The 14,083-nt window shown below is 47.6% G+C and overlaps 2 protein-coding genes and 5 non-coding genes across 8 annotated transcripts; 6 read left to right on the top strand and 1 right to left on the bottom strand.

Annotated features, from left to right (window-relative positions):
• Nucleotides 1-2,169: 2,169 nt before the first annotated feature.
• Nucleotides 2,170-7,418, top strand: Nop56 (NOP56 ribonucleoprotein). Its single transcript, XM_026409701.2, has 12 exons — nucleotides 2,170-2,248; nucleotides 2,400-2,489; nucleotides 2,842-2,956; nucleotides 3,592-3,753; nucleotides 3,853-4,051; nucleotides 4,413-4,600; nucleotides 4,680-4,831; nucleotides 5,015-5,115; nucleotides 5,464-5,612; nucleotides 5,851-5,972; nucleotides 6,165-6,302; nucleotides 6,971-7,418. Exons 1-12 carry the CDS (start codon nucleotides 2,246-2,248, stop codon nucleotides 7,337-7,339), a joined length of 1,788 nt encoding a protein of 595 aa, XP_026265486.1. The 5' UTR covers nucleotides 2,170-2,245; the 3' UTR covers nucleotides 7,340-7,418.
• Nucleotides 3,394-3,463, top strand: LOC113197443 (small nucleolar RNA SNORD110). The gene has a single exon (XR_003302699.1). It is a non-coding gene; the product is annotated as a small nucleolar RNA SNORD110 (small nucleolar RNA).
• LOC113197441 (small nucleolar RNA SNORA51) lies at nucleotides 4,164-4,295 on the top strand. Its single transcript, XR_003302697.1, has one exon. It is a non-coding gene; the product is annotated as a small nucleolar RNA SNORA51 (small nucleolar RNA).
• On the top strand, nucleotides 5,177-5,262 carry LOC113197442 (small nucleolar RNA SNORD86). Its single transcript, XR_003302698.1, has one exon. It is a non-coding gene; the product is annotated as a small nucleolar RNA SNORD86 (small nucleolar RNA).
• On the top strand, nucleotides 5,684-5,756 carry LOC113197440 (small nucleolar RNA SNORD56). The gene has a single exon (XR_003302696.1). It is a non-coding gene; the product is annotated as a small nucleolar RNA SNORD56 (small nucleolar RNA).
• Nucleotides 6,018-6,097, top strand: LOC113197449 (small nucleolar RNA SNORD57). Its single transcript, XR_003302701.1, has one exon. It is a non-coding gene; the product is annotated as a small nucleolar RNA SNORD57 (small nucleolar RNA).
• A 4-nt stretch (nucleotides 7,419-7,422) lies between the features above and the next one.
• On the bottom strand, nucleotides 7,423-12,446 carry Idh3b (isocitrate dehydrogenase (NAD(+)) 3 non-catalytic subunit beta). Of its 2 annotated transcripts, none has more exons than XM_026409703.2 (12): nucleotides 12,367-12,446; nucleotides 12,142-12,222; nucleotides 11,889-11,987; nucleotides 11,657-11,777; nucleotides 9,882-9,942; nucleotides 9,673-9,805; nucleotides 9,431-9,564; nucleotides 9,243-9,345; nucleotides 8,999-9,145; nucleotides 8,686-8,780; nucleotides 8,513-8,573; nucleotides 7,423-7,557 (listed from the first exon to the last, which is right to left on the bottom strand). In XM_026409703.2, exons 1-12 carry the CDS (start codon nucleotides 12,400-12,402, stop codon nucleotides 7,477-7,479), a joined length of 1,152 nt encoding a protein of 383 aa, XP_026265488.2. In that variant the 5' UTR covers nucleotides 12,403-12,446; the 3' UTR covers nucleotides 7,423-7,476. The 2 variants fall into 2 exon arrangements, with proteins under 2 accessions (XP_026265488.2, XP_026265487.2); XM_026409702.2 differs by lacking the exon at nucleotides 7,423-7,557 and adding an exon at nucleotides 7,637-7,870.
• Between the last annotated feature and the right edge of the window lie 1,637 nt (nucleotides 12,447-14,083).

Genomic DNA, 14,083 nt, shown 5'->3' with positions numbered 1-14,083 from the left:
GGATGAGAGAAATCAAAGGTTTTGTAAAAGTCCACTCTGGTGGTGGTAGTGAGCCTATCAAACAGCCTAAGGGGAAGGAAGGGACAGCCTACATCACACACTGCAGGTGCCCACTGGGTCAGGATTATAAGTATCAGCAGGAGATACCATAATGAAGAGATGGAGGAGAGGAAGTCATAGAAATACTTTATTTTAGTATTTACACCACACCTCCATTCAATCACAAGCATTTGTATCTCACTTTTTAAAGTACACACTTTTCTTCAGTCAGCAAACTACTTCATTGCAGCATCCTTGAAGCCAGCAGGCTCAAATCTGCCCAAAGTATAACTGAGGTAATCTTTTGGCTCACTGAATGATTATCAGGTTATTTTTATATCCTGAATTAATACACAGAAGTGCAAGTATATACACATATATATAAAAATGAAAAAAATGAATTTATGTGTATAACAGTGTATATACACTGTATATAGAGATATATAGATTTATAGCTGAAACAGAAATCTCACAATAACATACTCCTTACTCTATTTGACATATACTTACTTCTTATTCTCTTTATTCTGATTTTTAAACTACTGGTCATGAATGAACAAATTATTTCTGCAATCTAGTGTTGTTATTTTTGTGTGTGTGGTACTGGGGATTGAACCCAGAAGTGCTATACTACATTTCCAGTTCTTTTTTAAAATTTTATTTTGAGATAGGATCTAAGTTGCCCAGGCTAGCCTAGAACTTGTGATCCTCCTGCCTCGGCCTGGGATTACAGGCGAGTGCCACCACACCCTTATTCTGCAATCCATTCATGGATTCTGTTTTCTTGAAAATTCTTTCCTTAGTGGATAAGTACCTGTAATCTCAAAAAGATTAGGATTAACTATTGAAACAAGTAAATCAAAGTCATAGCATTATTTTCCATTAGTCTGAAATCATCCATTTAATTTCGCATGTTAAACATTTGTAATGTTTGAGACTCTAAACACACTAAAGTATGTAATATGTTAAATTTTGCAATTCCATTTTTAAAATGAAAATACAGTAACTGATTCAGACTAGTGATTATAAATCGATATATATATAACAATTTAACCACACCTCTAAGTAATATTGAGATTGAGATTTTTAAGATTTACAATCATACTTTTAGATTTAACATATCAGTGGAACTAAGTTCTTGAATTTTTTCAAGTCATTGAGTCGTTTAAGAAGAAAATAAAAATACATTAAAGTTGTAAATGTGATTTATAGAATTTAACTTATCTTAAAATCCCCTTAGAATTAAAAAAAAAACAGGGTACATACTACTTAAGAATAACCAGGTTTTGCGTTTATAATTTTAATATTAGTTATTGAAAGCAAAAGTAATTTTAAAATCGTCACCCGAGTGCCAAAAGCCGCCCTACAGGACAAGAAAGCAGCTGCCATTCACTCAGAGCTACCGGACGCCACACGAATTTAGGGCCGCTCTCCAGACTGTGCGCAACACGTGGCCCGCAGAAGAGGCTGGTCCTGTGAAGCAAGGCAAGAAATCGGCCTAGGAAGATATGGGATCGCCTTTCCTTTCTACGGCATTGCCAGCCATCATCATTTTTTGATTGAATAATACTAAATAAAATGTAAAAGCATGAATAAGCCGCGAGAAGCCATGTTTCCTGCAGGGTCTGCGTCAGAGCGCCCCAGGCCAGGCTCCGGTCCCTGGCAAGAGGGGAGGGCGCGCGGACCACGGGGTTCACGGGGTTCCCTGGGTGGGGGTGGAGGGCACTTGCAGCCGGGGCGTGGGAGAGTGTCTGGGGTTCCCAAGTCACCAACGCGGCGGGAAGCCGGCTCTGCAAAGCTCCAGCCTGGAATGGTCACCTTGGCCCAGATGGTGCCTCCCGCCCCCCGACTTCAAAGAGCTCTCTCGCCCTCCACTTATACTGTAAAACAGGAGTGATCCCACTACTAGGAAAAGAGCCTTTTCAAACCGTTTTGGGCCTGCAGGCCAAGACGGCTTCCGCGCGTCCCCGGCAACCGCACCCGCCCGCGCAGCCGCAGAGGCCAGAAAAGCTCCGCCGGCTCGCGCTCGGCACCACCTCCGCCCGCCCTCGCGGCCATACCACTCCAGCGGACCCCTCTGAAGTCAGAGAATGGTGTCTTCCCTAGCCTCTGATTGGCTAATCGGTAGAGGGCGTGGCCTCTGGATCCTGGTTCCGCGCGCTAGAGGCTGCTAGCCGCATTGCGAGCCGGGCAGGGAGCAAGCGCCATGGTGAGGAGTGGTTGTGGGTTGTGGGTGATGTGAAGGCCGTGGTTTAGGTCTGGATTAGAGTTTGAGCCAGGGCCTAAACCAGGGCCTGCTCTGGGAGCGGGGTCGGGACTCGTGGGCCTAGCTGACTTTTGCGCCCCGACTCTCGTTCCAGGTTTTGCTACACGTGCTGTTCGAGCACGCGGTAGGCTACGCGCTGCTGGCGCTGAAGGAAGTGGAGGAGATCAGCCTGTTACTGCCGCAGGTGGGTGAGATGGGTGGGCTAGCCCGGCTGCACTGCAGCCCCTGGGGCCTTCGAACCCCAGCATGCACCGCGCGCTCCCACGTGGCCGGCCGCGCGGGTTAGGGAGGGCTAGACAGGGAAAGCAAGCTCTGGAGCAGGGGGTCTTTACCCTGACTCACGGTTAGAATCGCTTAAGAAGCACTTAGAAATAAGCCCCCAGATTCCGCCTCGAATGGATTAAAGCTGAACCCGAGATGTGGGGGTGAGGCTTTGGCATATTTTAATAATGTCTAGGGCTGATAATTGCTACTCTGCTGCACCGCAGAGGCTAGAGTGAAGGAAGGAAACCATACATCCTCTTTTGTCCCCACAGGTGGAGGAATGTGTGCTCAGCCTGGGCAAGTTCCACAACATTGTCCGTCTTGTGGCCTTTAATCCCTTTTCCTCATCCCAGGTTGCCTTGGAAAATGCCAATGCGGTGTCTGAAGGTGAGTTGGCCGCAGCCAAATCTTTCAAGGAGATAGTGAGATGTGGTTCCTGCTGATACTCTATTGGAGGGTTTATAGTATTTGCTTTTCTACATTTGGATTGTTTGTGCTAGACAGTATTTGTGACCTGAAGGATGTAATTTAAAAACACATAATCCAGGATGTAGGTTTTATGAACTTGTGGGCACTGTAGAGAAAACTGATTCCTAAAAATTGGGGGTGGGAGGGCTATGCTTAAGTTTAAACACTAGTCTGGGTCTCTAACTTTCAATTGACTAGAAAGTTAAATTTTGGTAAATGTAGGTGAGCAAATGGGATTTGGTCCCTGAAGGCTAATAAGGTAGTAATATGTATTTTTCAGTTATGTGTTTTACACGTATGCATTTTACACATGCTATTGGACCTGAGTCCAGTTCCTCCCATGGTTGATCCAGGCTTTGCAGTGATGACTTGTAAATCTGTCAATCCCCTGAGTGTGATCATTGATGTCTCAATGTCTCTGAGCAATGCCTGAATGGGAGAGGTCTAGGCATGTCATCCCAGCATGCTTCCAGGAGACCAGCATGATCAGCTGAGCTTTTACAATTCAAACATCCTTCACCATCTTAGTGGAAACTATTTTTTTTTGCCTTGAGGCATTGTTCATGAGGACCTCCGCCTGCTCCTGGAGACCCACCTGCCATCCAAAAAGAAGAAAGTGCTTTTGGGGGTTGGGGATCCCAAGATTGGTGCTGCTATACAGGAGGAGTTAGGGTACAACTGCCAGACTGGAGGTGTGGTAGCCGAGATCCTGCGAGGTGAGGCTCTCCTGCCATTTTTTGACATCTTTAAGAGGGGTCTAAAACTTGCTTGAGGTTGCAGCTTCCTGCTTGCTCACAGTCCTGCTCCCCTTTTAGGAGTTCGTCTGCACTTCCATAATCTGGTGAAGGGTCTGACCGACCTGTCAGCTTGTAAAGCCCAACTAGGGCTGGGACACAGCTATTCTCGTGCCAAAGTTAAGTTTAATGTGAACCGGGTGGACAACATGATCATCCAGTCCATTAGCCTCTTGGACCAACTGGATAAAGACATCAATACTTTCTCTATGCGTGTCAGGTAAGGGGCCACCCTTGATGGTGGAGTCTTTGGCCTATAGTTTAGGCAACTATCAGCCCTCAAATTGGAGCTGACAATCTTGTGGATAGAAGAACTGAGTAGGCTGGAGCTGGGCCTCCTGATGCTTACCACAGGCTGTGTTCTTACGCTGACTGTATAGAAAGGGGAGGCAGAGTAAGCATACCCCATGTACACCTCAGCCCAGGCTCTGTGCCTGGTCTGCATTGTGAATGGGGAAACATGGAATTGCTGGAGGGATTTGAGTCTGAGTTGTTCCATTTCCTCCAGGCAGAGAGGGCTAAAACTACAGCTTTATATAGACATGGCAGCTAGGTCAGGAAGTGATTATACCTTTTTGCAGGGAATGGTACGGGTATCACTTTCCAGAACTGGTGAAGATCATCAATGACAATGCCACATACTGCCGCCTTGCCCAATTCATTGGAAACCGAAAAGAACTGAGTGAGGAAAAGTTGGAGAAGCTGGAGGAGCTGACAATGGATGGGGCCAAAGCTAAAGCTATTCTGGATGCTTCACGGTCCTCCATGGGTCAGTGCAGAGTCCGGCAGCTAGCATAAGGTATGGGACTGAATGTCTGGCCCCTCTGTTCACACTAGGTGTTTCCTAGGCATGGACATATCTGCCATCGACTTGATAAACATCGAGAGCTTCTCCAGTCGTGTGGTGTCTTTGTCAGAGTACCGCCAGAGCCTACACACTTACCTGCGCTCCAAGATGAGCCAAGTAGCCCCCAGCCTGTCAGCCCTAATTGGGGAAGCGGTGCGTCATGGGGAATACAAAAGTGGGGGATTAGGATTGTTACCGTTCTGCACTGCTATACTTCCTGACTGACCCACCATATATATTCCCCAGTTGTGCCTGATGGGGGGTAGAAAGCAGGGGTTATTTGAATGACAAGTCAGCAATTCCCACTTCTGAATTCTTCCTTGAATCTTTTTCCAGGTAGGTGCACGTCTCATTGCTCATGCTGGCAGCCTCACCAACCTGGCCAAGTATCCAGCATCCACAGTGCAGATCCTTGGGGCTGAAAAGGCCCTATTCAGGTACCAGTGAGGGCACCTGCCCATATCAGGTGCCACTTCTGGTGCCCTCTACTTGTTTGGGGATCACAGTGATGGCTGACCGGGGCTCCCTGACCTATACAGGCCTCTGCTATGGGGGTGATGGCCAGTCCTGGTGTCTGAGTGATTCCTAGGGCCCAGCAAAGGGACCAAGTTTCCAGGTCAGCGACATTGTTTGCCTTCCCTCTGCCTCTGGGAGCTATGGGTTAGCTTGTGTTGGGGTCTAGCCCAGCCTGAAGCACACTCTGGAGACTTGGAGGGGAGGGGATGGGAGGAGCTGCTAATGGGGTTGAAATTTCTGATCTTAAACTCTCTGCTGAATATTCTCAGAGCCCTGAAGACAAGGGGTAACACACCAAAATATGGACTCATTTTCCATTCTACCTTCATTGGCCGAGCAGCTGCCAAGAACAAAGGCCGCATCTCCCGATACCTGGCAAACAAATGCAGTATTGCCTCACGAATCGATTGCTTCTCTGGTATGGGTGAGGAGGTTGGCACTTATGGGTGAGGGGCTGGGAACCGGGGAGGCAAACTACCCTAGCAGCTTCTACAATGATGGTTAATATTTTTCGTCAACAGCAGTTCACCTAGTGAGTGTTGATAACTCTGGGTCTGAGTAAAGCTGAGGGTAGAGGGAATACTGGGAATGGGGGTGGGGGTAGTTTGTCCCTTTGAGGGCTGACAGACTTTGTTTACTTAAACACACACATCCAGAGGTTCCTACAAGTGTATTTGGGGAGAAGCTTCGAGAACAAGTTGAAGAGCGCCTGTCCTTCTATGAAACTGGAGAGATTCCACGGAAGAATCTGGATGTCATGAAGGAAGCAATGATTCAGGTCAGTTTGGGCTTTGTAGGGTGGTAGAGAACTCTAAGTAGCAGTTGGAGATGATGAACCATCTTGCTTGGCCTGACCTTGTGAAGTGGAGGCAAAAACAAAAACTGATTTAATGAGCCTGATCCAATAAAGAAAGAGGTGACTATGGTAAGCCAAGATCTTCAGGCCTTCTCAGAACTTCTTTTTTGCCAGGCAGAGGAAGCGGCTGCTGAGATTGCCAGGAAACTGGAGAAACAGGAGAAGAAGCGCTTAAAGAAGGAGAAAAAGCGATTGGCTGCACTTGCCCTGGCATCTTCAGGAAATAGCAGTAGCACTCCAGAGGAGTGTGAGGTCAGTCCACCAGATCCACTCTCAGAAGTTTTTAGGTTGGATTCTCCCAGCAGAACAAAGGATGTGCCATGTCAAGCCATGGTCTGGTGTCCAGGCTTTTGGACCAAATCTCTTTAACTACCTCTTGATTCTGTAGGAAGGAGATAGGTGCTGAGAGAACTTGCTCAAGAGCCCAGAGCTGGCTGTAGCACACACCTGTTTCCTGGGCAAGTGTGCTCTGTCCTCCGCAGCCTCCCAGGAGTCCTCAACCGGGGGTAGTATCAATGCCTGCTCTTGTTCTCAGATGTGTGTCCAGAAGTTTGTGTTCACAGTGGGGGTGGGGACAAAGGAGCTAGCTCTTCAATGCACCAGGTTAGAATCATTTCCTGTTTTCGTTTTTAGTGCCTTTTGTGACCATTTCAGTCTCTTCTCTGGAACTTACATGATCACTCTAGTGTAACCAGCATGGTTTCCTATAGGTTACTTATACAAATTTATTTAGAAAATTTTTTTACAAGCCTTCCAGTTCTGACTTCTGACAGTAGATGTCCAAAGTTAGACCCACACCATTAAGCAACCATCCCAAAAGCACTGGGCAGTTGGTTTTCTGCTGCATCTTAATGGGGGGGGGGTTGCACATACCATAGATAACACTGTCCTTATGCCTGTTTGCCCCTTTTCCCCTTTAGGAGATGAATGAAAAACCCAAAAAGAAGAAAAAACAAAAGCCCCAGGAGGTTCCTCAGGAGAATGGAATGGAGGAGCCATCTGTCTCTTACACCAAACCCAAGAAAAAGAGATCTTTTTCCAAGGAGGAATTGGTTAGTAGTGATCTTGAAGAGACAGCTGGTGGCAGCACAAGTCTTCCAAAGAGGAAGAAGTCTTCACCCAAGGAAGAAACAGCTAGCGAGCCTGAGGAGGTGAGCAGGAGTGTCTCCAAGAAAAAGAGGAGATTCTTTTCCAAGGAGGAGCCAGTCAGCAGCGGCCCTGAAGAGGCTGCTAGCAGCAAAACCAGCACCAAGAAAAAGAAAAAATTGCACAAAGCATCACAAGATTAAAACGGACATTCCTTGGGGGGAGGGGCATACCCCAAGGTGACTTCCCACCCCATGTCCCAAACCCCAATAAAAACAAATTCACAAAAGCTGATATGCATGTTTTATTGGTAAACACCTTACAAGAATATGGGCAGGACCTATGGGTGGGGTAGGGCAGCAATGACAGCCTCAGTGAAGTCGTGGCAAGTGGCATAGCCTCCCATATCGGAGGTTCGAACCTGTGGGGGAGAAGTGTCATCATCCTGTGACCTAGGTCCCACCCCTTAAAACCCCCACCGCCCAGTATAAGTTCCCTAAGGAAGCCAGCCCCAGGACAACCTAGGCTCTGCCCAGAAATCAATTATGGTCCACTGTCTAGAGGTTCAAGGTGTCTTCCCTGGTCCACTGTACTGAAGGGATGTGTAGGTAGTATGGTCCTTGTGAGGTTGGAGGGAATAAAGAGCTCTAGACCCCATGGGGATGCAGGTGGCCGATGACAGACTTGATGAAGTCGGTTGTGGTGCTGTAGCCGCCCATGTCTCGAGTCCGAACCTACAGCCACCATCAGCAATAGCCGTGGGGAAGAAGAGAAGAGAGCCCATGAAGGGAGATAAGGGCAGCATAGTCAAGGAGATGGAACCCAAGAAAACAGATGGCCAAAAAGAAGATGCATTGCAGCAGGGATGAAAGGAGGTAGCCAGGTGAGGAGCAAATTGCCCACTCTTCTGAGCCACTAGGAAAACTGCTGCAAGGTAGGATGGAAGGCTGAGCAGGAAGTGAGATGGAGAAGTGCACATCAGGATGAGGTTACCTTGGAGGAAATAAGGAGACAGACCAGGTAAGAGAAATGGAGATGAAGATTGGGCTCCCAGGCATGGACAAGATGAAGCTGGTGCCTCATCCTGACTGCCTCTCCCTCCATTGCTCCACCCCCAGAGAGAGAACTGCAAGTTCCGCATTCAGATGACCATGAAAAGGGCAATGGATGGAGCAGCAAAGAGGGAACAGCAGATGGGAACTAAAAGAGGCAGAAAAGACCAAAAGGATGAAACAGCCAAGAGAATGGGGGTAAGAACAGCCCTGAGGAGGTCACAGAGCAAAAGATGTTCTGGGGACCTGGAGAGAAAGGAGACTCCTTGCAGGTTCCCCAGAGAGCAGTAACAAAACCTTGAACCAGCACCTTTCTAAACTCACCTTGCCAACTTTGATCACCTTCTTCACTGCATCTGCAATCATGCTGGAGTGATACTCAAGGCTGTCAATGTAGACAAGAAGAAACTTAAGATTGCCCACAACACTGTCACCTGTTTTCCCACCTATGCTCCCCTTACAACAACCAGCCTCCACCCGCTGCCTCCATGACCTACTTGAGATGCCGTAACATGTTGGAAGCTGACAGCAGCATGGCTGTGGGGTTGGCTATATTCCTGCCCACTGCCTGAGCAAATGGGTGCCGGGCACCCTATGGAGAGAGGGGCAGGCCAGAGTTACTGGGAGGAAGCAGGCATATGAGAAAGAGGCTGAGAAAGAGTATGATGGGAAAGAGTATGATGGGAAAGAGGGAAGGCAGGCCAGGGTCACTGAGAAGTGGGAATCATTGCATGGGTAGAAATGAGAGGAGACCTGAAGTAGGAGAAAGGACAGGTATAAATGACAAAAGGAGAAAGTGACCTCACTCACCGTCTCAAAAACTACATACTCTGCACTGTAGCTCTCACCAGGGACCACACCAGCTCCCCCAACCAGGCCAGCAGCCAGATTGTCAATAATGTTGCCATAGAGATTGGGCATCACAAGCACATCAAACTGGTAGGGATTCTGCACCAGCTATGAAGTGAGATGTGGGCATGAAGAAGAGAAGTGAATTCTACTCCTTGCCCTTTCTCAGCATCATGAGAGTAGAGACATGGGGAGAGGGACTTACCTGCATGCAGCAATTGTCTATGATCATTGTCTCAAACTTGATTTTGGGGTACAATTCAGCGACTTCTTCACAGCACTGCAGGAACAATCCATCCCCAAGTTTCCTGCTCATGGGTCAAAGTGAACAGAATCAGCCAAGAATCAGACTACCTCCCAGGAACTTATCCCATGAAAAGATATGCCCCTCACATGATGTTAGCCTTGTGGACAGCTGTGACCTTGCCCCGCCCCTTCTTGGTGGCATAGTCAAAGGCAAACTTTGCAATCCTCTGAGACTTGGTTCGAGTGACAATCTTCAAGCATTCAATCACACCCTTCGCACTCTGAATGAGAAGAGAAAAGCAGCTGGGTGATATGGGAAAAAAGGATGAAGAGGAGATCTACCTCTCTCCTACATCCATTCTGGCCCTCCCCAGTTCCTGGGGCCTCACCTCATGTTCCAGAGAGCTATACTCTCCTTCTGTCTGCTCACGAATGATCACCAGGTCTAGATTGTTGTGCCGGGTCTTGTACCCAGGAAGTGACTTCACATGGACTACATTGGCAAACAAGTCCAACTTACGCCTGAGGGCAGACATAGCCATCAGCCCTGTGCTTGGTACCTAGTACCCCTCCGACCCATGCCCTTCCACCCACCTACCTCAGTCTCATATCATAGGAAGCTAGTTCCCCCTTATACTCCATTGGGGTATGGATCTTTCCTGTACAAACAAGTGGAGGAAGAATGTTAGTCAAAGGGTAAGTCCAAGCGAGCAGAGACCAGTGTCCAATCCCCCTAGGGATATAATGCAACCCAGACCCCCAACTTCCACTCCTACTCCCAAATCCATGACCTTAATTGTCTGTGGAGGCAAGAAGCAAAGAATAATACAGTTAAAATAAGAAAAACTTAGTCCAGTACTTTATTTTTAGTCACCATACTTATGTTAAAACTACAAAATGACCTAAAAGGAGAACAGATTTTTTTTTTTCCCTCAAGGAGCCTGGGTGTAACAGGTTTAGAAACAATGCTATGGTATTCTTCCTTTATGATTCTATGTCAACTTATTTGACATTTTCTCAGTCATCACTTACTGCAAATCAACTATATGTCAGGCAATAAAGGTATCAATTAAAAAAAAAAAAAAACCACACGACCCCTGCCTTCAAGGATCACACAATGCATTAAAGAAGATTGTCCATACCCTATGCTATGTCCATGCCCTAATTCCCAGAATCTGTGAATGTGACCTGATTTGGGAAAAGGATCTTGGCAAACATAATAAAAATCTTGAGATGAAACTGTTCTCGGGCTGGGGATGTGGCTCAAGCGGTAGCGCGCTCGCCTGGCATGCGTGCGGCCCGGGTTCAATCCTCAGCACCACATACCAACAAAGATGTTGTGTCTGCCGAGAACTAAAAAATAAATATTAAAAAATTCTCTCTGTGTCTCTCACCCTCTCTCTCTCTCTCTCTCTCTCACTCATACACAAACAATGCAAAAAAAAAAAAAAAAAAGAAACTGTTCTAGATTCAGGTAAGCCCTAAACCCAAAGATAAATCTTTACAGAGCAAAGAAAGAATAAAGACACAGAGATACAGAGGGAAGAAAGCCTTATGAAACCAGAGATAGAGACAGGAGAATTACATCCTAAGCTAAGGAACAAGAAGCAGCAATAAAGGATTCTCCCCTAAGCCTTCAAACAGAGTGCCATCACCTAAATTTCAGTCTTTGTAGAATGGAGAGCAAATTTCTGTTATTTTTCGTTACCAAGTTTGTGGTAGTTTCTTATGGTAACTTTAGGAAACTAAAGCCATGAGTAAGTGAGGATTATGACAAGTGGAATCGAAGGAAGAACATTCTGGGCACAGGGAAGTGCATTCATCAGGGCAACACATACATTCAGAAACAGAGTTTAGGGCAGTCAAAAGGCACAAAACAAGCAGTGTGGAAACCAAGGTACAAAAGCTGAGGACCAGCAATATAAAGAACTTACTTTCCTATGCTAAGAGGTTGGGCTTGAAAAAGTCAGGCTGGTCTTTCCAAGGAAAATGATGTTAAAAAGAAAGAAGGAAATACCATAGCATTGTTTCTAAACCTGTTACATCTGTTACAAAAGAAAGGGGAAGAACTGGGGGCCAAAAAATCTAATGAAGTGAATAAAATAGAGCAGAGGAAGGGAAGACAGAAGAAAAGGAGCCGTTAGAAGTGGCAATCTAGAACCACAACAAATAAGACTTGATAGATGATGTAGTCTCAGGACCCTTGAGGACTTCCTACAGAGACAATTTACATGGCTCCTGGGTTCCCAATGGGAAGGAACAAAATCCAAGTATCAGTGGTGGGAGCTCTGGGAATGGGATCAGGGACTTAATGAACATTGCTCTTTTGACTTTAAATGACACATGGGCAGGCTGGCAAGGGGGCACACGTACCAATGATAGCCACCTTGTTCTCCTTCATGGAACTCAGCACTTGCTCCAGCTTCTCCTCAGAGGCCATATTCTGCACCTCACTCAGGTGATGCTCCTGGAACTCCACGGGAACAGCGGCAGCCTTCAGGGACAGGTCCCAAAAAAAGTGCAAGGTGAAAGTCGATCAAGTTCTTTTTAACACCACGCATCTTCTCTGCAACCTCATGTTGCAGTCATGTTCAAGAACACTCACCTTGAACACCTCCTTGACAGCGTGCATGAGCTCAGGTCCCACGCCGTCTCCCGGCAGCATGGTCACTGGAAAAGCTCCCTCCACCCTCACATCTTCGGCCTATCAGAGCAGCCAGCAGAGTCAGAGCTGAGGTGGGGAGAGAAGGGGAGAACGCGGGGGGCAAGGGAGGACGCGGGTGCGGGGGAAGCCTGGGGAGCTGCGAGCAGAGGATAGAGAGAGGTGTGGGCGAGACCGGAGCGGAACTCGCGCATACCTGGCTTGGCGAAGCGGCATGAGCAGCAGCGGAGGTACTCAGACCTCGCCATGTCCCAGGGTTTCGGACGGAGACCACTGCCTACAACAGACATACAAGCCTAAGAGGGCAATGTGGGACCCCCAGACCCCAAACACTGCGACGACCTTGCCTTCTCCAGAAAACCCTGGGGCGAACCCTCCGACCCCCCCCACCCAAGCCGGCCAGCCCTGCCCTCGGGCTCACTCGGGTCAGCCAGCGGACATAGCTCAGCGCGGCCATGTTGGCTGCCGGAAGGCGCGCAGGACGTGACGCAGGAAGGCTGCGCGGCCCTGGCCCTGACTTCCGGCGTGCTCAGGAGAACTTGGTGGTTCTCCGTCTCCCGGGAACCTGCGCCACCTGCCCACTTTCCCTTTCGTGAGGAGGGTCACGGGACACCCAAGCATTTTGCCAATTGCTTTATTTCCAGTCGCCATATTTAATTTATGTCCAAATTTCCAAATAACCTAAAAGGAGAATATGCGACTCCGTGCTTGTCGGATGAGGACCTGCGTTTAATGAGGCTGGGAAATTATCTTTTTTGTGTATATATGTTCGTTATTTTTTTAACCAGTACTCACTGAATACTTATGTCAGGCCCTAGCGTCACTAAGGGACCGCCACACAGCACGTGGGAGAGGATGTGTATCTCCTTCCATCTCATAACCTGCCAATGAGGCCAGAATTAGGCAAGGGTCAGATCCAGAGACTGGGGGGATTGGAATGTTAATTCCTTCAGAGCTCTTCCTCCACACTTATCAAGAACCTGCCCCTGCTCCAACCTGTTGCTAAGGTAACCTGTCTCAGTAATTGCCCCTCCCTACAGGGAGTTGTAAAAGTTATTAATTAATATGTCTTGGGCTGCTCCATCCAGGCCTTCCCCGGTCTTATCGAGGGACCCTAATAGACCTCCAGGAGCCGAATCCAATGCAATCACATAAGAGTCTTTATTGCATGCTGGAGCCTGGACTCACAATCTTTCCTGACTTAGTGGTCCCAGGGAGTGAGTCCTAGTCCTTTGTTCAGTGAGATTTTATAGGTTTGTGGGGGATACTCTATGCGTCCCAACAACACAGAGCAAATCATTCCATACCGTGGGAAAATCAAACAACAACTCTTAACATTATTAGCACATTCACTGGCTGGAACAAGTTGGGTAGGGGTGATTGGTTAGTACAAGAGGGGCTTCCTTTAAACTGATTGGTTTAAGCCACGATGGGTATATGTGCTAAACTACATGGTTTCCCAACATGATATCAACCACCATAAACTACTAGGAGGTTATCTGGCATCCAGGTATTTTCCCTGTTTCATGCAGATTGGTGGTTGCTAGGGGGTTGCTATGGGTCCTCACCTAGCCTAACTGAGTCAGGGACAACTGGCGCAGCAGATCTCTCCAGTTATTTGCAGACAAACAACTCAGCAGGGTGGGTATGGGCTTAGGAGTGCTCTGTGGGTTTTTCCAAGGACACGCCCCCTTCCTTGGACAGGCTTTGCTCTGAGGTAGAGGCTGGTTTCTCAAAAATGGAGTCACATCAGTTTCTCATCTGCTTCTCACCTTTTGGCCATCCTCCGAGCAACTCTGAGCATGTCCTGGGCCTAGTCATTACGCAGGAAGAAGAAAGATAAGGGAAAAAGAGCAGGAGAACAAAGGAAGCCTAGGACATATAAAAAGGCAAAACACCCTGGCTTCTTGCGATACCAGGATACCAGCTACGGCCCCCATCTCCCTCTGGGGAAAAGTCTATGTTACCCTTTTTTAGGTAGTCCCTGCTTTATATGCTTGCTTCGGGGTGTTTCTCTAATGTTATACTTCAACATGTGTGGGCCATATCACCAGTTGCCTTGTTAATTGTTTTCCTCTTTGTTTTTCCCTATAGAGTCTTTTTCTTTTGCCCTGGGCAGTTGTTTCCCTAATACTGTG

Source organism: Urocitellus parryii, chromosome 6, assembly GCF_045843805.1.
Source record: "Urocitellus parryii isolate mUroPar1 chromosome 6, mUroPar1.hap1, whole genome shotgun sequence".
In the NCBI taxonomy this organism is placed as follows: Eukaryota; Metazoa; Chordata; class Mammalia; order Rodentia; family Sciuridae; genus Urocitellus; species Urocitellus parryii.
This window is presented reverse-complemented; position numbering and strand designations above follow the sequence as displayed.